Below are 22,966 nucleotides of genomic sequence, written 5' to 3'. Positions count from 1 at the left end.
AAACTTGGTGACTGCAGTGTTTTCAGTAGTACTTTGAATTACATGAAAACTCATCACATCAGAAAACAGGCTGCACTGTAGTGTCGTGGAGATTGATCTCAATACATAGTATATAGTTGAATATTGGCAAATGTCAATGAATGTAGTTAAAAATATGCCAAAACCTCCTCAAAGTTACCACAAAACAATGTTTTAGACATCAGGTGGAGTTTTCATAACCATTTTATATGTAGTTTGTACTGTGAGGGAGCTTTTAGAAGCATCCCACCCTTCAGATATAAACACTATAAACAGTTCTGACTCAGCAAGCTTCTCTAGAACGGAGCATTTCGCACCAAACCGCTCTCGTAAATCTTAATGATCACAAAGTGATGCAGTTCCACTGTAAATGGATGGACTGCGGCATTTTACTTGAAATACGTCTGAAGCTGATGGGAGGTTAAAGATGAATTTCAAGCGAAACCTGTGAGAGAGTTGTGTTCCAGTTTTTTGGATGCAGTAGTTCACTCCAATCCTAATCTGATTCTAATCCCAATTCCTGAATGAAGTCATCCATCTGAGTCAGGCATGTTGGATTGAGGCCAGAGTGAAAGCTTGTATACCGCAGCTGTTGTAAACACAGCTTGCTTTCCTCCTGGGGTCTGCTGCTGACACAGGAAGTTATGTATGTGGGAATAGTGCAACATTTCCAACAGATTTACAACTGTGAGAGTGAACTGGGGTGTGATATAAGAAAACATATGTAACTGCTCAACATTTTCAGTAGAGACAAGACGGAATACATGTGTGTGAATGAGAGGGAGGCAGGTGGAAAGGTGAAGATGCAAGGAGTAGAGGTTGTAAAGGTGGATGACTTCAAATATCTTGGGTCAACCATCCAGAGCAATGGACAGTGTAGAGAAGAGGTGAAGAAGAGGGTGCAGGCAGGATGGAGTGGGTGGAGACGGGGGTCAGGGCTGATGTGTGACAGAAGGATAGCAGCAAGAGTGAAAGGGAAGGTTTACAAGACAGTAGTGTGTCCTGCTATGATGGATGGTTTGGAGACTGTGGCTCTGTCTAAAAGATAGGAGGCTGAGCTGGAGGTGGCGGAGATGAAGATGCTGAGATTTTCGTTGGGAGTGACCAGGCTGGACAAAATTAGAAATGAGCAGATCAGAGGGACAGTGAAGGTGGAGCAGCTTGGAGATAAAGCCAGAGAGGCCAGGTTGAGGTGGTTTGGACATGTGTTGAGGAGGAATAGTGAATATATTGGGCAAAGAATGTTGGAGATGGAGCTGCCGGGTAGAAGGAGAAGAGGTAGACCTCAGAGAAGGTTTATGGATGTAGTGAAGGTGGACATCTAGATGGTTGGTGTAATGCATTTATCATAATTAACCTCCTGTTATGTTCAGCTGTGAGGAGCAGCAATAATGTTCCCAGGTCAGATTGACCCGGTGCATGATAAACCATCCAGAAGTGGTTAAGAATATCTATTTTTCTTCATAAACACTATTGTTGGCTCAATTAATATCACTTTGACCAATTTTAAGTGTAGTCAAGTTTTCGTCCAGTACAAATCATGGTTTTTTTAGAATGATTCTCTCGTTTTTCAGTAAAAATCATTTTTTAACCCGTTTATTATGAATATTGGCCAAAACAAGACATTTACCACATTTATTTTATTTGATCTTATTTAGACTTTTCCAACATTTCTGACATATTTTCTGTGGCATGTTGATAAATACAAATACTGGGCCAAATTGACCCTTTCAATTCATACCACAACAAATGAGCAAGGAGAAAATTGTTTGAATATTTTTCCTGTATTTTTAACCTTTGAAACAAGTCAATTTAAGCTGCAACATAATAGGAGAGTTAAATAAGGCAAATGCATTTATCGCAAAGAACTACGCCAACGTTGTGATTAATTCAGATTAACTTTCTGAAATAATCGAAATAATTGCAATTGAATATGCAAAACAATGATTAATTGCAATTTATTGTTTTAATCATTTTATAGAGTGAATATTAATATAAGTGATCCCAAAAGTTTAAGAATTAGTGATTAAGCCTATATCCACACCAGGTTTCAGAGGAAGCCTTTGTTTGATGAAATCAGATGCCCTTTCTCACACACAGCCAGGGAACACTGTCATAGATGCATGGTGCCTGTGTGCACTGCTGAGCTCATCAGTGCATATCCACACAACTGAGTCTGTGATCCATGTTTTCAGTCTTTTGCTGAGGACAATACCGTTTATCACAGTTTGCTCAAAAACCTGTGTATAAATGCAGTCTCTAAGAGTAGAGCACGGTCAACTCTATCACTTCAAGCTTACCTGCAAGTGTATGATGTAGTCCCAATTCACATATTAGCTCCCCTTGAAATGTATTATTCTTTCAAAATGCTGATTGAGGTTTTTGGACACACTGGAATCAGTCAAAAAAGGCCTTTCAGATAAATTTTAAATTTTGGCTACTGTTTAACCCTTAAAAGTCTATTATTTATTATTGTTCAGTGTCATTTTGTCATGCTTTTCATTCACATTACATAGTTATTGATGTGTAAAATATATCATGCCCTGTTAGTGCACTGCTCATAAACTCAATTTTTCTACTAAACTCAAACTCAATTGCTTCTATGCGTTTTGAGTCGGCACTAGCAATGCACGTATGGCAGTATAGTACCGTAATCATTATGATTAATTATATCACAACACATTTTTCTGAGTATATTGTGGGTAGAACACTGAACAACAAAATCAGAAAAACAACAGAGCCTGGAAACAGCAACCAGTACATAGTTACATAAGCTGTATAGTAACTGATTATAGTATAGTATATATAGAATATACAGTATTGTCAACCCAGCATGGCATTGTCTTATTTCATGAATTTATTTTTCAGTTGTTTGTTTTTTGCCCCTGTTTATTTTTGCAAATGCTGAATTCATATTTACATACCTGCTATGACTATTTTGGTGTGAAATGGTTACAGTGGTGGTGATAGGAACCAGGGCTCACCATGACGGCAACATGACTATAGCCATTTGATTTACTGTCCCAAACTACCAGTGAACCTACACGAGTCTTCTGAATGTTTTTTTGTGTGAAGTTGATGGTGAAATAGTGATAAAACTGAAAAAATAAGTTTTTGCTTGGGGACTGTTTTTCTACAGACCGCTTTACATGTACATGCACTTGACATGAATACATTTTTAAAAATACACATTTTAGACCAAAACCTTCTCAAAACTGTGTCTCAAATATTAGTTTATTCATAACCAATTAATGTAATAATTTCTACAAGGGAGCTTTTAGAGGTGGACATCTGGTTCCTGTCACCACCACTGCGAACAATTCTGTAAGTTTCTCTAGAGCTGAGCATTTCACACCAGACCACTCTGAATGACTTTGTTTACAGATGTGCTGTTTAATTATGGTGAAATTGTGAAAAATTTTAGGATTTCCGCTTTAAATGTGGGGCCTTTTGGCAGTACATAGTGTTCCAAATTGTTCTCATAATTACCTAAATGCCTTCAAGTCCCAAAATGTTTCGCTAGCAAGAAATGTCATAGAGGTGGGAACAATTTAACATTTTGGAATGTGTGCTTTCCACAGAAGTTCTCGGAAGTCAGAATAGCTCATAATGTACAAGGCATATACATGATTGTACTTTACTGTAAACGCAGTCCCCTCTGGCTCCGCACTCATTATTGAGTTACAGTTTTATGTAACGCCCTTGTTAAACTCTGTATGTCACATTCCTGGGTAAGCACCCTACACTACACCAATAAGAGTCCTTGGGCAAGACTCCTAACACCGCCTTGGCCTGCCTGTGTAAAATGATCAAACTGTAACTCGCTCTGGATAAGAGCGTCTGCCATAAATGTAAATGAACTTGTTGCCTCAATATAGTAAGTGATGGTCTCAATGTATTAATTCATGGCCTCAATATATTAATTTGTGGCCTTAATATAGTAGTTTGTGACCTCTATATAGTAACTGGTGGCCTCAATATATTAATTTGTTGCTTCTATATATGAATTTACGGCCTCACAATATTAGTATAGGAATTTGTGGCCTCAATATAGTAATTTGTGTCCTCAATATAGTAATTGATGTCCACAGTATAGTGATTTGTGGCCTCAATATAGTAACTTGTGGCCTCATATATTAATTTGTGGCATCAAAGTATTCATTTGTGGCTTCAATATATTCATTTGAAATGTAAATGTATAAGATCCACGCAGCTGTCCACACAGTATGTTCCTCATCAGTGGTGTTAACGCGTCAGTGTGGCTTCTCCCTGTACATGGGGCATTTGTGTAAGCCGTATTTACAGTAAAGTGGTGGTCTGAAGCATTCGCTTCAAATATTTATGCAGTGACACAAACAATACATTCATCTTGATGGCGGGCTTTGTTGAGTCAGCAGTGATACGACGAGCCACAGGCCGTGAGAGCAGTTTTCTGAGGGAAAGGGCAGCAGATTCATGCTATTACGCTGCAGGAGGATAAAGGGGAGGCAGGCCCTATGAAAGCATGTGTCCGATTAAAGCAGCTCTGAAGGACATTTCCTTAGCTTTGCACTCCCATGTGGACCTCTAATGGAAATGGTTTTCAGAGCAGCTGGTGAAGTCAACATAGTTTGAGTTGGCCAGGTGCCAAAGTTTAGTTCAAAGCTAATGCAAAAGTGAGAATTTTCCCTTTCTGTGTGAAAGATTTGACCTCATTTCAGCAAAAGGACACAAGATTATATTAAACACTGAGAGTGTGACAGTATGAGAGTGATGTTCATACACCTAATACAGCTCACACATGTATTTGTGTGGCTTTGTGTATATTTATATTATCTCTAAGGCAGTGTCTTCAACCCTATTCAAGCTAATTTACCTAAGTTACCTGATGAGGTTCTGCAGTTTAACTGGTTACCGACAATAATAAATGTGGAGTGATTTTAATCCAGTATGAATCTGCAGTGTGTAGTTTTACAGTCTGACTGTAATAATTGTGGAGTGATTTTAATCCAGTATGAATCTGCAGTGTGTAGTTTTACAGTCTGACTGTAATAATTGTGGAGCAATTTTAATCCAGTATAAATCTGCAGCATGTGTAGTTTTACAGTCTGACTGTAATAATTGTGGAGTGATTTTAATCCAGTATGAATCTGCAGTGTGTACTTTTACAGTCTGACTGTAATAATTGTGGAGTGATTTTAATCCAGTATGAATCTGCAGTGTGTGTAGTTTTTACAGTCTGACTGTAATAATTGTGGAGTGATTTTAATCCAGTATGAATCTGCAGTGTGTGTAGTTTTACAGTCTGACTGTAATAATTGTGGAGTGATTTTAATCCAGTATGAATCTGCAGTGTGTGTAGTTTTACAGTCTGACTGTAATAATTGTGGAGTGATTTTAATCCAGTATGAATCTGCAGTGTGTAGTTTTACAGTCTGACTGTAATAATTGTGGAGTGATTATAATCCAGTATGAATCTGCAGCGTGTGTAGTTTTACAGTCTGACTGTAATAATTGTGGAGTGATTTTAATCCAGTATGAATCTGCAGTGTGTGTAGTTTTACAGTCTGACTGTAATAATTGTGGAGTGATTTTAATCCAGTATGAATCTGCAGTGTGTAGTTTTACAGTCTGACTGTAATAATTGTGGAGTGATTTTAATCCAGTATGAATCTGCAGTGTGTAGTTTTACAGTCTGACTGTAATAATTGTGGAGTGATTTTAATCCAGTATGAATCTGCAGCGTGTGTAGTTTTACAGTCTGACTGTAATAATTGTGGAGTGATTTTAATCCAGTATGAATCTGCAGTGTGTGTAGTTTTACAGTCTGACTGTAATAATTGTGGAGTGATTTTAATCCAGTATGAATCTGCAGTGTGTGTAGTTTTACAGTCTGACTGTAATAATTGTGGAGTGATTTTAATCCAGTATGAATCTGCAGCGTGTAGTTTTACAGTCTGACTGTAATAATTGTGGAGTGATATTAGTCCAGTATGAATCTGCAGCGTGTGTAGTTTTACAGTCTGACTGTAATAATTGTGGAGTGATTTTAATCCAGTATGAATCTGCAGTGTGTGTAGTTTTACAGTCTGACTGTAATAATTGTGGAGTGATTTTAATCCAGTATGAATCTGCAGTGTGTGTAGTTTTACAGTCTGACTGTAATAATTGTGGAGTGATTTTAATCCAGTATGAATCTGCAGTGTGTGTAGTTTTACAGTCTGACTGTAATAATTGTGGAGTGATTTTAATCCAGTATGAATCTGCAGCGTGTAGTTTTACAGTCTGACTGTAATAATTGTGGAGTGATATTAGTCCAGTATGAATCTGCAGCGTGTGTAGTTTTACAGTCTGACTGTAATAATTGTGGAGTGATATTAGTCCAGTATGAATAACTGGGGATTGAATGGTCATCTGTAATTGGCTCCCTCTGTAATATTATTCCTGTTTCAGTCCATGTCACACTAATAAAATAACGAAACCTGCTGATAGACACAGCCATGCACTATATTGTGATTGAGTGCATCTTGTGTTGTAGTGCTGACTTGAGCATCTTAAGATATTTCAATCCGGTACCTGGGAGTTTGGGGAAATTCCCTGTATACGTTCTCATGCAGGCTTAGAAAATGGATGGATGGATGGACGTTCTCATGCCAGTGAAATAAAATTCAGATGAAATTACATTGCACAGCCTTCTCTGGGAAAACATAACTTCCAAAGCTGCTATTTTTTGTTATTTTCTTTGGAAATCAGAGTCTGTGGAAAGAGTTTGTGTGTGGAGACGAATCAAATAGAGCCACAGCTTCATTGTTCTGCGTTGGTGTTTTCAGGTTGTTTTTGGTGAAGAGTGACCTGGAGTGCAGTGAGCAGGAGCGAGATATCCTGGGCCAGGGAGGCAGTGGCACCATCATTTACAGAGCCAAGTACAGAGGCCAGTCTGTGGCCATCAAACGCTTCCACTTTAAAAAATGCAGACAGCAGTCCCTCAACAGCACTACAGGTAAGGCCGCAGTACCCCATCCATCATCCTAACGTGATAAGAGTCCTTCAGTTAATCATTCAGTTATATCAGTCCAGTGCCACTTGGGTCTATTCGTCACTGAGGGCCTACTTGAGGAGTGTTTCTGTGCAGCCTTGTGATTGGTCAGTAAGTCTAATCTCAGTTCCTCTAGCTTAAAGTGTGCCTATAATTCATTCTGCGTTAAGGTCAAAAGTCAGTCTCAGTGATCTCCTGAAGTCCATATTGAGCTCCTCGCAGCATGAAGCAGGAAGCAGGAGCTCTAAAGGCTGGCGGTCAAGGCGTGTAGCAGAGGTCTTTTTTACTCTACTATCTCTGTTTCTTTTTTGTCCTCTTTTAACTTCTTTTCTCTTCAGAGGTTGAAATAAAGTAGTTAATTTCCCAAAGGAAAATGCATAGAGCGTTCAGACCTACAGTAGCTGCGCAGCACGGCAAAGCATAAACCCTGGGAATGTGGCGTACAGGAGATGAACTGGGCTGTAACCACATGTTAGCGAGGCAGCCTTCATGCATTTGGAAAACCCACTTTGATGCTTTTTGAAAACAGTTCTATACAGCACCAAAAAGGGTTCTTCTAGTGTTGTGAGGTCAAGCTTGAAACAATAGAAGAGCTCTTATTGGTGCGGACAGATTCTCCATCAGTCTGAAGAAACTTTTCACAATGTAAAGTCTTCTTTGAGTGTTCATGATTCTATATAGAACCTTTTTCTTTACTGCAGAACCCTTGAAGAACCATTGTATTTAAGAGTGTACAAAACCTTGTATCTCAATTTTTGACATTCCATTTTGACATAATTTGAAAATGCCTGTTGGCTTTTATCTTGAGCGTAAATTTTATGATAAATGGACCAAAAGAAACAGTCGAAAATTACTTGGACAAAAGTCTGGTTCCTTTAAAAGTAAAGTTTAAAGTTTAAAGTTCCTTTAAAGTTACTATTTTGGAGATACAAGGTTTTGTTCTGACAAAAGCGATTTACATATATTCATTCATGATTCCTGCTCGTACTTCACCAGCCTCCCCCAAATGTCTCATCAGATTAGGACATAAATAGATTTTTTTTTACTCCCCCCCCCCCTAATGTTTCACCCAAGTGTCTGCAGCTTCCAGGAATTTTGAAACACACCAGTAAAAATGAAATGCATCTCAAACTTGAAGACACTGGTTTGCAGTGTAAATCAGTGTAAAGCCATCATGCGGATTACAGTATAGTTTTTGTGCTGCTTGTCGCTGTTGCCTAAAAACAATAGAAACAAAAGGTTAAAAGAGAAGTTTGGACACAGCTGGGATTCATCCTAAAGTTAGGACACTGTTTAGGACGTTTAGTCTAGTTAGGATGTTTGGGTAATACTTTTTTCCATCTGGAGTTAATGGATAAGATTATGAAGTTAGGAACTGTTACCCTGTAATAACTGTCGTGAATTCAGACGTCATCATGGTGCTGAAACAGATCAGGTGTCAGAGTTAGGATGTTTCTGTATTGCGGCCTCAGATGAGGATGGATGAATTGTCGACATACGTTAATATAGTGATTCCAGACTTTTGACCAGTGTTTTCTGAGTGTGTCTGGCATTACATCACTTCTGCGGTGACTCATACTCCACTAATTTCAGAGTTCCTCCGTCTGTGAGCTCAGTAGTGACCTCCTTTTCTCTCCACCTGTTCATATTTTATACGCACCCATCCTATATTCCATATCCATTCTGTTTGAGTCTCTGGATCTGTATGACTTATGACGTGAGTGAATGAAAGTAACTGTATAAGCGAGGCTGTAAAAAAAGAACCGCAGCGTAAGACACTTGAATCGCTCCAGCTGTCGCCTCTCTTCTCTCTCTGCTGCGTTTTGGATGGAAAGTTTTTTTTTTTGTTTTTTTTTTTTTTGTTTTTTTTTTTTTGTTTTTTTTTTTTTGAATGCCACTTCTTGTCGGTCAGCTTTACAGCTTTATGAATTGGCCGCTCAGCAGCCTCCACTTTCATATCATGTTTGATTTATTCATGAACAAATTACATGGCTTCGTTTACAATAATAGCTAGTAATAAATCCTATTTGGGGACACAGGTTTAGTCTTCCATATGGATCCAAGAATCTTCTGGCCATTGGGAAGGGAAGTACTTTCATATCTCAAGTGCATCTGTAATAACCACAAAAATCCTCAGTTATTTCAGCTGGGCTCATATTAATAAAGCATGTCCTTGGTGATCTAATGTGAAAGTCCTCCCCTCTATCATAGTAGCAAAACCAAACCCTAAATCAGTGCAACTCTGTTTTTTGGACAGGCGCCACAGTGTTTATATCATACAGGATAGAGAATGTTTAGTAGGATCGAGAGAAACATCAGTTGCAAGAAAACCTCATTTATCCAACCTGTATAAGAAAAGGAAAAACATTCTTAACTTTGATTGGGCGTTAACGAAGAAAGGTCTTTTTTTCTGCATAATGAAGTGGTTAAGATGTAAACAAAATGTTATTCAGAGTGGTTTGGTGTGAAATGCTCTGTTCTGGAGAAACATACTGAGTCAAAATTGTTGCATCCTATCCAAGAGAGAGAGCGAGGCCAGTTGTGCTCTCTTGGACTCCCGGCTGTAGCATCACTAGGGATTGAACACACAATCTCCTAATGACGGCGAACGCTTAGACGGTTGCGCCACTCGGGAGCTTCTATACGGTTTTATGTATATATGAATGTGTCTGTGTGTATAGATAGATAGATAGATAGATAGATAGATAGATAGATAGATAGATAGATAGATAGATAGATAGATAGATAGATAGATAGATAGATACTTTACTTTTAAGTCAATGGTGGAACCAGACTTTTTTATTTGTCAGTACATCTAACCAACTAGTAAGATGTACTGACTACTTTTCAAATGTTTTATTTGAAATTTTGCAGTGATATTAAAGCTTTATGACATTATTATTACATAAAATGGTTATGAATATGCTGACTGATGCCTGAGACTGTTTTTTTTTCCCGTCATATATCTGAGCCTTAAAAAATTTTGTTCCATCTATTAATGGTGGAGAGGCACATACAGGTTGTTTTAAGGCAAAATACAACAAAGCATATTTTTTGAGATTTATCACTACTCAAACATACATACGGTATGAAAAAGACAAGGTAAAGAATGGGGACCCCTGGTTCCCATCAGCACCACTGTAAGGAAATCTGTAATTTTCTCTACAATTATCCATTTCATACGAAACCACTCTGAATGACTGGTCACATCTCAGTCATTGAAATTTGCAGAAAATTTGAAAAATCTCTGGAATTCTCCTTCAAAGTTGCTGTTTTATTTCAGATTATTTCTTCTGGTCTACTTAGTGATTCTTCTGGTTCAAATAGGGCAGCCAGATAAAAACAAAAAAGTAAAAAAAACAACATTTCTTATATGACACTCAGGATATGGCTTTTCTACTGTATGTGCTAATTACAGAGGGTAGATTTTGCTCTATGTAAGTCATTCATTTCCACGCTCTGCTTCACCTCCATCAAGATATTTTGTCATTGACACTTCTCAGTAAGGTACAGCTTCTTGTACTAAAAGCAACCAACGGGTCCTGCCCTTTAGAAAACATTTCCTGCCATAAAATGAGGAACTTCTATTTACAGTATTTACACTTGGGCGGTTTCCGTCATAGCTGTTGTTTTACTTCTCACTTCTCACTTCTCCTGAAAAGCGCTGTGATGAAATAGGGAAGTGGGAAATTAAGACCCTGTGCTTTGTACCTGTTCTCCATTGATATTTTCTCAGTTCTTCTGTCTCTCTTTGTCAGCACATTCTACGATGTGGTAAGTCATTGGAATGCTGTTAATTAACACAGGCACCAATACTCACGTGTCAACAGGGTAGTGCACAGAACGAGCAGCACTCCAGAGTGACTTATGAAGCTGCCTACGTAAAGGTTTCAAGTTAGCTTCCAGGGCATTAAAGGCACTTTAATGACACCCTCGAGTCAGGCCAGGAAACCTCACTGCTGATTGTTTCCTCTTTTGAGGTCACAGGCTTCATATGCAAACAGTAGCAGTTTGGCTTCATGCATAAAGTTTAGAGGTCGTAGTTCTGAGCCTGAATAACAAAAGAATGGTGCATATTATAGTATGAATTTGAACCTTTTCAGTTCAGTTCACAGTACTTTCTTAGCGTTTGTAAGCGGAAGGGGAGATAATCACGATTTAAAGTTGATGAAAAGTTAAAGTGACGCACATTTTTGCCATGTCTTTGTCACTTTTTGAGGAACATCGTTAAACAGTAGGAGTGTATTGACTCAGAAACTGAGATACAGACGTCCACAATCTTGTGTCGCAGTTCCGCATTGACATTGACCCCCCCCCCAGCTCCCCTGCCTCAACTCCAAGCCACTGCCACAGCTGCTGGTGCAGCCCGTTGAGCTCGCATTACATCACTAACGTTACAAAACTCATTTTACTTTTCACAGTTTACACTGTAACACACGTAAATCACAAAAATATCGTTCTTTTAAAAGTTAGTGCAAACTGTATACTATGTACTTCTCTAGTGTTCCAAATTGTTGGTGATTGAATAAAAAAATCAATTTCTCCCCATTTTTTTCTCTTTCACCCCAAACCTCCCCCAACCAAAAAAAAAACACACAAAAATGAGGTCTGAACCAAATTGTGGATTTATAGAATTATTATTACACCTTTAATGAACAGAAAAAAGTACAGCAGGAATCTATCAGTGGCAGAAGGGGGTCCAGTGGATCCTAGATATAAAATAGAATAAACAAAAAGGCAGTCCAAGGGCTATCAAATAAGAGTTAATGCTAATTGGCGTCTGTGAATTCCTATTAGCCCTGTAAAGTATAAGTAGTTATGCTTCCTACTTTCATACAAATACAAAAATAATATGAACCTTGTATGCAGTGTGGCAATACGGCAAAAATATGTTATGTAAAGATGTAAGTTTGGCAAAACAAGATACACTTTATGGACAAAACTATTGGGAAACACCCCTTAATCATTGAATTCAGGTGTTTCATAAAGATCAAGCACCTTGCAGCCTGCCTTTATAAACATTTGTGAAAGAAGGGGTCGTTCTAAAGAGCTCCGTGAATTTGAGCATTGCACTGTAATAGGATGCCATCATTGCAACAAATCAGTTTGTGAAATTTCTTCCCTCCTAGATATTCCACAACCATCTGTGAGTGGTGTTAGTGAAAAGTGGAAGGGTTTAGGAACCACAGCTACTCTGCCACGTAGCGTCAGACCATATAAAGTTACAGAGCAGGTCACTGAGGATCATAGTGCATAAAAGTCGCCAACAGTCTGCTGACTCGATACCTGCAGAGATCAAACCTCCTCTGGCCTTAACATCAGCACAGAAACTGAGTGCTGGGAGCTTCATGGCATTGGTGTCTATGTCCGAGCAGCTGCATGCAAACCCTGAGTCGAGTGGTGTAGAGGACGTCGTAGAGTGGTGCAAAGCACGTCACCACTGGACTCTGGAGCAGTGAAAATGTATTCTGTGGAGTGGCAAGTCACGTGTCTGGGTTTGGTGAATACCAGGAGAACATTACCTGCTTGATTGCATTATCCCTCCTTCCCAGTTCTTGGGATTGTTTTTCAGGGGTTAGCCTGGGCCTCTTAGTTCCAGTGAAGAGAAACCTTGCATCAGCAGGCCAAGACATTTTGGACATTTCTATGCTTTCAACATGATGGGAAGAGTTTGGGGAAGAACCTTTTTTGTTCCAGCATGGCTGTGCCCTAGTGCACAAGAGAAGGTCCATAAAGGTATAACTGGGTGAGCTTGGTGTGGAAGAATTTGACTGACCCTCACAGAGCCCTGATCTCAATTCCATCGAACACTTTTGGGATGATCTAGAACTGAGACTGCGAGCCAGACCCTTTCGTCCAACATCAGTGTCTGACCTCACAAATGCTCTTCTGGATGACTGGGCAAAAACTCCCACAGACACTCTCCAAACTCTTGTAGAAAGCTTCCCAGAAGAGTGGAAGCTGTTATAGCTGCAAAGGGGGACCAACTCCATATTAATGCCTATGGATTTAGAATGGGATGTTATAAAAGCGCGTGTAGGTGTTCCAATACTTTTGTCCATATATCGTATGTATGACGAAGTAGACACACAGACGTGCACTAATAGTACCACATTTAAGAACAGCCATCAAAAATTAATTAATTCATATGTACAATTAATTATATTCAGCATTTCTCATTTTGCTCTCCACTCATACTGATTAAAAATACTGTTTAAGGTTCTCTTTTTAATGAAATGTGTAGTTGGTCAGTTTTCTTTAACACGGACATTATCCACTATATGCTCAGAGCAGCGTTTTGTCCATCATGACGGAAAAGTTTATCACAATAACAATAAAATGTTCTCTCTAATAGATATAATGAACACCTTGTGTTTGGGTGCAGCCCTTTGCTCAGATGTACTGTGACTAGTTGAATAAAGCTCACACTGAACCATAAACAAGACGTTTTACATTTTAGTATTCAGTACAGCAAGTCAACAGAACAGCATTGCTGCTTTTTTGATGGATTTACTTGTCATTTTCCCTCAGGGTGCCCAGGCTCTAACTCTCACTTTTATTTTGCTTTATTTTATTTCGCTTTGAAATTGTGTTGTGGACCCATACAGGATTCAGTTTGCAAGCTAGAAAGTGCTGTGAAGCAAAGATGCTTTAGGCAAGTCAGGTGGTTTTTTTTTTTTTTTTTACTTCATTACCCACTTGCTCTTCTCTGAGCCAGAGCAGTGATCCAACTGAAAATTTCTCTCAGTCCACTGTCGTTCCCTCTCGTCCTCACAGACACCATGCTGAAGCACCTGCAGTCCATGGACATTACCAGAAGCTTCTCTGAGTTCCGGCAGGAGGCCAGCATGCTACACACTCTCCAACACCCCTGTGTCGTGGCCCTGGTGGGCATCAGTATCCACCCACTCTGCTTCGCCCTGGAGCTGGCGCCGCTCGGCAGCCTCAACACCGTGCTGGAGGAACACAGCAAAGGTGGGAATGCATGAAATACATCTGGTTATGGACTGATTATACAACCTCAATTCCAATGAAGTTGCGACGTTGTGTAAAACATATAAAAACAGAATATGATGATTTGCAAATCCTTTTCAACCTATATTCAATTGAATACACTACAAAGACAAGATATTTAATGTTCAAACGGATAAACTTTATTGTTTTTTGCAAATATTCCCTCATTTTGAATTTAATGTCTGCAACACGTTCCAAAGAAGTTGGGACAGGGGCAACAAAAGACTGGGAAAGTTGAGGAATGCTCAAAAAACACCTGTTGGGAACATTCCACAGGTGAAGAGGTTAATTGGAAACAGGTGAGTGTCATGATTGGGTATAAAGGGAGAATCCCTGAAAGGCTCAGTCTTTCACAAGCAAGGAAGGGGCGAGGTTCACCACTTTGTGAACAACTGCGTGAGCAAATAGTCCAACAGTTTAAGAACGTTTCTCAATGTGCAACTGCAAGGAATTTAGGGGTTTCATCATCTACAGTCCATAATATCATCAAAAGATTCAGAGAATCTGGAGAAACCTCTGCAAGTAAGCGGCAAGACAGAAAACCAACATTGATTGCCCGTGACCTTCGATCCCTCAGGCGGCACTGCATTAAAAACAGACATCATTCTGTAACGGATATTCCCACATGGGCTCAGGAACACTTCAGAAAACCACTGTCAGTGAACACAGTTCGTCGCTCCATCTACAAGTGCAAGTTAAAACTCTGCCATGCAAAGCGAAGCCAGATATCAACAACACCCAGAAACGCCGCCGGCTTCTCTGGGCCCGAGCTCATCTGAGATGGACTGACGCAGAGTGGAAAAGTGTCCTGTGGTCTGACGAGTCCACATTTCAAATTGTTTTTGGAAATCATGGACGTCGTGTCCTCCGGGACAAAGAGGAAAAGGACTGTCCGGATTGTTATCAGTGCAAAGTTCAAAAGCCAGCATCTCTGATGGTGTGGGGGGGTGTTAGTGCCCATGGCAGGGGTAACTGGCACACCTGTGAAGGCACCATTAATGCTGAAAGGTACATACAGGTTTTGGAGCAACATCTGCTGCCATCCAAGCAACGTCTTTTTCAGGGACGTCCTGCTTATTTCAGCAAGACGATGCAAAGTCACATTCTGCACGTGTTACAACAGCGTGGCTTCATAGTAAAAGAGTGCGGGTACTAGACTGGCCTGCCTGCAGTCCAGACCGTCTCCCATTGAAAATGTGTGGCGCATTATGAAGCGCAAAATATGACAACGGAGACCCCGGACTGTTGAGCATCTGAAGTTGTACATCAAGCAAGAATGGGAAAGAATTCCACCTACAAAGCTTCAACAATCAGTGTCCTCAGTTCCCAAACGCTTATTGAGGGTTGTTAAAGGGAAAGGTGACATAACACAATGGTAAACACGCCCCTGTCCCAACTTCTTTGGAACATGTTGCAGGCATCAAATTCAAAATGAGGGAATATTTGCAAAAAACAATAAAGTTTATCCGTTTGAACATTAAATATCTTGTCTTTGTAGTGTATTCAATTGAATGTAGGTTGAAAAGGATTTGCTAATCTTCATATTCTGTTTTTATTTATGTTTCACACAACGTCCCAACTTAATTGGAATTGGGGTTGTAATTCCAGAAATCAGTGCATGTTTTACTAGAGGATTGGAAGAGATGTGACCATGAAATTATTTAATAATAAGTGTATTATTTACTCTGTACTGCAGAATGCTATTTTTTTTTTTTTTTTTTTTTTTTAAAGAATCTGACTTACAATATTACATTGTGGTTGGATTTACCAGTGACTCTGTTAAGATCACCTCAAGAAAAGCCATCCACTTTTGTGGATCTTGTCTGTAATGGACATCATTTTTTGACCATTATCTGTTATTGCTGCCATTCTGTGACCGTTCTGTGATGACTGTCCACAGGCTCCCACTTCTTGCCGCTTGGCCACATGCTGACCTTCAAAGCAGCCTATCAGATTGCAACTGGCCTGGCTTACCTGCACAGGAAGAACATCATCTTCTGTGATCTGAAGTCCGACAACATCCTGGTGTGGTCCCTGGAGGTGGAGGACTCCGTCAACATCAAGCTATCTGACTACGGCATCTCCCGCCAGTCATTCCACGAGGGAGCTCTGGGTGTGGAGGGAACACCAGGATACCAGGCACCCGAGATCCGCCCCGGCATCGTCTACGACGAGAAGGTGCGTTCATAAACACTGTATTTTTACAGCCCTTTTATAATGAATTAGTCTTGTCGTTCTTAGCCTGACTTAGCCTAAATTTATTAGCCTTGAATGAGTTTATCTAACATAGCATTTTGACTGGCTGTGGAGGTCCTCCATGAGTATTTGTCATGCATTAGCAATAACTGTAATCATGATTTTATGCATATAAATTGGCATATTTGCAGCATTTTAATCATCATTGTATAAACTTTCCAGCTGTCATATTTTGCCATATTTTGTACTGTATCTGTCTGTCTGTCTAGTTCGAAGAGGACTGCATCTCATTCTCAAAGGAATCTGAGTTCTGTGTAAAATATGGGAGTGTCACGAAATGATTAACAGCAGGATAACAAAGCAGAATAAACGGTGGCACAAGTGGCCATTTAAACAGCTGTAGGTAGTTGATCCGGCTGTTTGCAAAAATATTAGCATAGAGAAAATTGTTTGTTGTTCTGGCTCAGCTGACTGACAGAATTAAAAAGCTACCAACTACCAGTAACATATGACTGTTTGAAATCATCATCAGGCTTTCGTGCATTGTTTCATTAAACTTGGTTCATGAAGTTGAGATGGTTCCAACTGTTTCGCTTGAAAGGATCCAGCTCGAGTGAAATTTAGTTTCCTGTGAATTTTAACTTTTTCCTGAATTTATTCCTGAACATTGCACCATGTTAAACTTGCCAGGAGTTCCGGGTTCCATATGCTGTTTTTATGTAATATTTCATTTGGATATTCGTTCATTCCCCAACACATGGTCTTGCAGATTCTGGCAGACCCTGCTTATATTAGAGAAAAGTGGAGAGACCTTCATCTCTTATCATACTTCTCAACTGTGGAACTGTGGTTACCTCTTATTAGTTTGGTAACAATGTACCAATATAGCAAACTCCTATATAAAAGGCAAGATAATTAAATCAGTTATTATTTCATATATTTGTTAAGAATAGTTAAAAATTACATAATTATCTTTTGTGCTTTTAATAATTAAATAAAAAAATGTACTTAGTGACATATGAATAATTAAAACACTAAACATTTTGTTATTTAAGAGCAATAAATATAATTTATTTATTCTTCTTGGGACAAAGGACCCAAGAAGAGACATCCTGCGCATAACTGAATAGCTGAAATAAAGTAGTTGAATTATACATATAACAATATGAAATGATCACAGTGAAACAAGATTAATGAAGTCATTCTAAAGAGTTACCAATCATGAAAACAACATGCTAATTCACGTAGCTTACAGGGATGATGGAGCCTTCAGTCTGACGGCCATAGCTCCCCAGCAAAACACTGACTGCTGTGTTATTTCAGCAGAGAATAGTGTATTTTTGCATAGACTGTGTCAGATGTTCAGTGTCAGCCTGCCTTGATGGAGCTGCGTGGGTGGGAGTGGACCGAAACTTTTTGGTTTCAGGCAGGAGCAGAAAAATGATTCAGATTATCTGCAGGACCGGGACTGAAAGTCCTGCACAGACTTCTAATATACACACTCTGGCCACTTTATTGGGTACACTTCAATGTACAATTGCTTAGCAATTAGCAGTGTTCAGTTGCTTGTTAACACAAATAGCTAATCAGCCAATCACACGGCCGCAACTCAGTGCATTTAGGCATGTAGAGGTGGTCAAGACAACTTGCTGAAGTGCAGACCGAGCATCAGAACGGGGAAGAAAGGGGATTTAAGGGACTTTGAACGTGGCGTGGTTCTTGGTGCCAGACGGGCTGGTCTGAGTATTTCAGAAACTGCTGATCTACTGGGATTTTCACGCACAACCATCTCTAGGGTTTACAGAGAACGGTCCGAGAAAGAGGAAACATCCAGTGAGCGGTCAGTTGTGTGGACGAAAATGCCTTGTTGATGTGAGAGGTCAGAGGAGAATGGGCAGACTGGTTCCAGATGATAGAAAGTCAACAGGAACTCAAATAACCAACCAAAACATCTGAGGAACGTTTCCAACACCTTGTTGAAAGTCTGCCACGAAGAAATAAGACAGTTCTGAAGGCGAAAGGGGGTCCAGCCTTTTACTAGTAAGGTGTACCTAATAAAGTGGTGATCTTTATAATTACATTAGAAGGTTTCAACTTTGTAGTAAGGGTCCAATTAATGATTCTTATATATTAATTGCTTATGCATCACATTGTTTATTATAGTAAGTACCTACTCGGTCAGTTCGGACAGGATTATAGACAATTCAGTTATAACTATTATGATTAGTTTTTATGCACCCAAGTAAAATAAAAGGCTTGATAAAAGCTTGATCAGACACCAGGCTGCCCATGTGAACATTCTTGTGGAACACTGCAGTAAGAAATGATCTTGGTCTTCATAGAGTGTGGACTCCAGATGTGCTCTAATGAAGCAGTTGAGCTGATGAGAGCTACAGTGTCTCATCTGCAGTCACTCTCATCTGGACCAGGACTACTTCAGTAAGAAACAGTAGCTGACCTCGTTATCCTCTCTGACGAAACCACAACTCCACCCATACACTTACTGAGCTCCAACCAGCGTCCAAACCTACAGACCTCATCACAGAAAGACTGAGATGGTGTCGGCTTTCTCTTTCTGCGTACGTGACAGCGTGTGTAATTGCAAGTGGCATGTCGGACAGAGTTACAGCACTGTGGGATGTGAATTTGCTATAAGGCCTAGTCATTTCTGCAGTCAGGAGGCTAAAGGATCCTTTAATAACAGAGTTCTGTTCTGCTTATAGTAACATTGCTCATAGAGGTAACCCGTATACAGTGGTCAGAGTGTACACTTATTGACGCCCAAATTCAGACAGTTTAATGTGTCTTTAGTCAGATTAGTGCGATGGGATGATTCCCATTCAGCGATTTGGCGATGATACGATGTCATAATGTGGTGATATATGTGTTTTGTTTGTTACGTCTTTGGGCGGTTTCCCATTTTTCCACTCCTACTGTACTGTTCCTGTAATTGAGATGTAGTTTGGGTTTTCTTGTGTTTTTATGCCTGACTGTGAAAAGCAGACTTTACGCTTGCATGCTCTGTTTCCTCTGGCCCTCCTACTTAAGTGTATACACTTAGGAGTCTATTCCTGTCATAAAGTGGGTGTGTTTTTCTTTGTGGGTCTGTGTGTTGTCTCTGCTATTAGTAATAGAGGTGTAATATGGGTTCGTTCATTATTCATCAGCTGTTTACACTGTTAAAACGTTGTGAAGAGTGGTAGAACAGAAATTCTCCAAAATCATTTGAAAAATAAACTTGGTCCATTAATTTCCCATCAAAATTAAGAATGTTTTTTTTCCTTCAGGAATGGAGATATGAGGTTTTGAAAAAACTACGATAAAGTAATAGTGTTGTGCAAAGACCACCTGTTATTTATTTAACCCCTAACACATCAGGACCCACAAGCCCAAAAGTTTTATTACATACTTATATACTTATGACCTAAGAATAGCTCTGCCAATTTGCACTGAAGTCCCTGTAGTTACTGAATAATAAGCCTGAGATTTTAAGGGAACTTCCAGTCAAAATGTTCTTTTCTAGAGTCAGAAAAACATAAAATTACACAGCAGTCTCAACATCTAAATATAATATCTTTTTTTAGTGTTTAGTGTGTCCACGCTTATTACAGCTTCCATTCTTTTCAGGAGACTCACTTTCAGTTTCTTAACGAATTCTGCAGACACACCTCTGAGGATCAGTCTTAAATGTTGGTTGATCCTTTTCTGATGAAATCCAAACACATTCAGTGATGTTGAAGTCTGGGCTCTGGGGTGGCCAGTCCGTTGTTCTGAGAGTACCAGAAGCTTCTTTGTTGTACTTGCAGATTTTAAAATTAAAGTATATAAATGAAGGGTGGACAGAACTTTTGCACAGTATTGTACTGTGTTTAACCAACTTTGTTTTTTTTTCATGTGAGCTTTCAGTTGAACTTGTTCCTTAAAAGTAGTATTTGATTGACAGAACTACAGTGACCTAAAGTCATAGCAACAGTGCACAAGCAGCTGGGCGTGAGATTAGAGTCATGGATGGTTTGAAGGGTCATACTAGGAAAATACATTAAATGAGTTGAGTTAGTGTAAAATGGTGTTAAAAAAAATAAAATTAGGTGAGTTACTAGGTTATCTATATGCACAATACCTTATACATTATATATATATATAATAGGTAGGTAGTACTATATGTAATTGGATTTCACCAGTGCAACAAGCTAAATTTCTTCCTTCCTAGATATTCCACAATCGGCTGTGAGTGATGTTATTGAAAAGTGAAAGCACAGCTAATCATCCACGATATGTCAGACCACGTAAATTTACAGAGCAGGTCGCACAATATTGAGAAGCATAGTGCATAAAAGTCAGCAACACTAAATACCCGCAGAGTTCAAATGTCCTCTGAAACTAAAACAGAAAATGTGTGCCAGGAGCTTCATGGCATGTGTTTCCTTGGCCGAGCAGCTGCATGGAAAATGTTACCTGCCTGACTGCTCGGTAAAGTTTGGTGATGATGCTATGGGGTTGTTTTTCCGCGGTGGGCCTAGACCCCTTAGTTCCTGTAAAGGGAAACCTCAATTCTAAGGTTCCAACTTTGTGGGAACAGTTTGGGAAGACGCTTTCCTGTTCCAGCATGACTGAGCCCCAGTGCACAAAGGAAGGTCCATAAAGGCCTGTCTGGGTGAGTTTGGTGTGGAAGAACTTGACTGGCCCTCACAGAGCCCTGACCTCAACCCCATCAAACACCTTTGGAATTGGACTAAAGACTGTGAGCCTGGCCCTCTCGTCCAACTTCAATGTCTGACCTCACAAATGGTCTTGTGGATGAAATGGTGTATATATACAGGGCGGAACAAAACCTTGTATCTTAGTTCTTGTTGTTTTTTTTATTTCACGTAATTAAAAAATGCTGCATGACCTTTACATTGTGTGTAAATGTCATGATTAATTGACCTAAAGAAACATCCCAAAATGACTTGGGTTGGGGAGGTCTGGTTCCATTTACTTACATTAAAAGTACAGTACGGTTTTGCCTTCTCCTGTACAGTTACCAATTTGGAGATACTAGGTTTTGTCTTGATGGCGACAATATATCAGACATAGGCACTGTTATATATACATATAGTGAAGATCAGCACCTTTACATCCACTTTGTCCATTTTCATTCTCTTTAATTTTTTGCAGAGCTTTAGAAATACATGATATTCCTGTAAGTGAAACAAAGCCACATGTTTTAATACTCAGTCCACTCAGTGCTCTGCTGCTGTGCTGCTCTGAGTCGCCCACTTTAATGAGCGCAGCTGACGGTGAATCTGATCCCGCAGTGTCCCGAGGGGGCCTTCACAGCCAGCAGGCTTTTACGAAGGCTTTAAATTTCCCTTTGCCTGTCAATTCTGTGCAATTGCCCTCAAAGAAAAGTTATAGATCCAGTTAAGCTGCAGCATCAATAAACCCACCTCATCTGTCCAGCTCACCTCTTTTAACTTTAGCTTCAGCTCAGCTTTTCTGAAGAGCCCTACACAGAGGTGTAAATTGACCGCTCAGTAATAATGCCTAATAATATGGGTTCAATTAGGAGACAGTGTGTTAATTTGAGGGAGAAGTGGCAGTTTGGCATTCACACAGCTCTCGAAGTTTGATGAGTACATCACTTAAAATGAAAATCTGATTTGCATAAATAAGTTAAATATGTATGAGACTATGTGATTCCACATTTCATGTGTATTTAAAGAGAAGGCAGTGCTATAATCGATAATGCTAAGCCTGAATGAATGCTTTAAGGGGATTTAGTCTTATTTTTCATAGTTTCTACATACTTAAATGGTTAAGCAAGTCATTCAGAGTGGTTCAGAATTGTTCACAGAGGTGGTGATAGGAACCAAATATCTGCCTCTGAAAGCTATTTCACAGAAAGCTATTAAACAAAATGTTAACAAATACTTTATGCCATGTCAGAGATTAGGGCTGCATGATAGAACGTATTTTTATCATTATCGGGATATTTCCATGATAAAGACTTCATTTGAACGGCAATGACAGAGCAGATCTAATTACATCATACAAGTAGCGCCAGAGAGACGCCATTACTTTACTGGCACAAAACGTTAAAAGCCTGCTGAACCACTTGGCCAAATGGCCAACTACAAAAGATAGTAATTTATCATCTCTAATAATGTCATCATAATATCTGACAGCTTTATCAAACGTTGCATTTTATGTCATTTATTCTTTTCTCTGCCTGAAAGGGTAAAAACCGTTGCCATTTCTGATGTTTTTCCATGCATATCATCTCATCGCCTTTAGCGTGTTATTTAGTGTTCTAGTTAGTTATTATTGGTAATTCTTATATCTTCTATTTGTAGATTGTAGTTTTTAGCCTTTTAGACTTAACCAGGCTTATATTGATAACGTTGATGATTATAATTAGGTAACCTGACAGACCGATTAAGTGAGGATTCTTGCAAGTCTCCATGAAGTTGCTGATAAGTGCCATGAACAGCTTGCAGAATGTAAGGATTTAGGGCCACTGAATGACCAGTGAGGCAGTGTACGACCTTAACCTGCCACATCTGTGAACAACCTGTTTGGTATAATACAGTCTCCCTGTTATACGTCTGTTATACAGTCTCCCTGTTATACGTCTGTTATACAGTCTCCCTGTTATACGTCTGTTATACAGTCTCCCTGTTATACTTCTGTTATCCAGTCTCCCTGTTATACGTCTGTTATACAGTCTCCCTGTTATACGTC

General features: G+C 39.4%; 1 protein-coding gene across 2 annotated transcripts in view; it reads left to right on the top strand.

Annotated features, from left to right (window-relative positions):
- Nucleotides 1–22,966, top strand: part of lrrk1 (leucine-rich repeat kinase 1) — a 148,275-nt gene that overhangs the window by 88,050 nt on the left and 37,259 nt on the right. For both annotated transcript variants that reach the window (XM_017699556.2, XM_017699557.2), the window contains 3 exons: nt 6,828–6,997; nt 13,811–14,008; nt 15,948–16,225. In XM_017699556.2, the coding sequence (XP_017555045.2) occupies nt 6,828–6,997; nt 13,811–14,008; nt 15,948–16,225 (646 nt within the window). The remainder of the gene's footprint in view (nt 1–6,827; nt 6,998–13,810; nt 14,009–15,947; nt 16,226–22,966) is intronic.

This window comes from Pygocentrus nattereri, chromosome 15, assembly GCF_015220715.1.
Source record: "Pygocentrus nattereri isolate fPygNat1 chromosome 15, fPygNat1.pri, whole genome shotgun sequence".
In the NCBI taxonomy this organism is placed as follows: domain Eukaryota; kingdom Metazoa; phylum Chordata; class Actinopteri; order Characiformes; family Serrasalmidae; genus Pygocentrus; species Pygocentrus nattereri.
The sequence above is the reverse complement of the archived record's forward strand: the minus strand, read 5'-3'. Positions and strand labels throughout refer to the sequence as shown.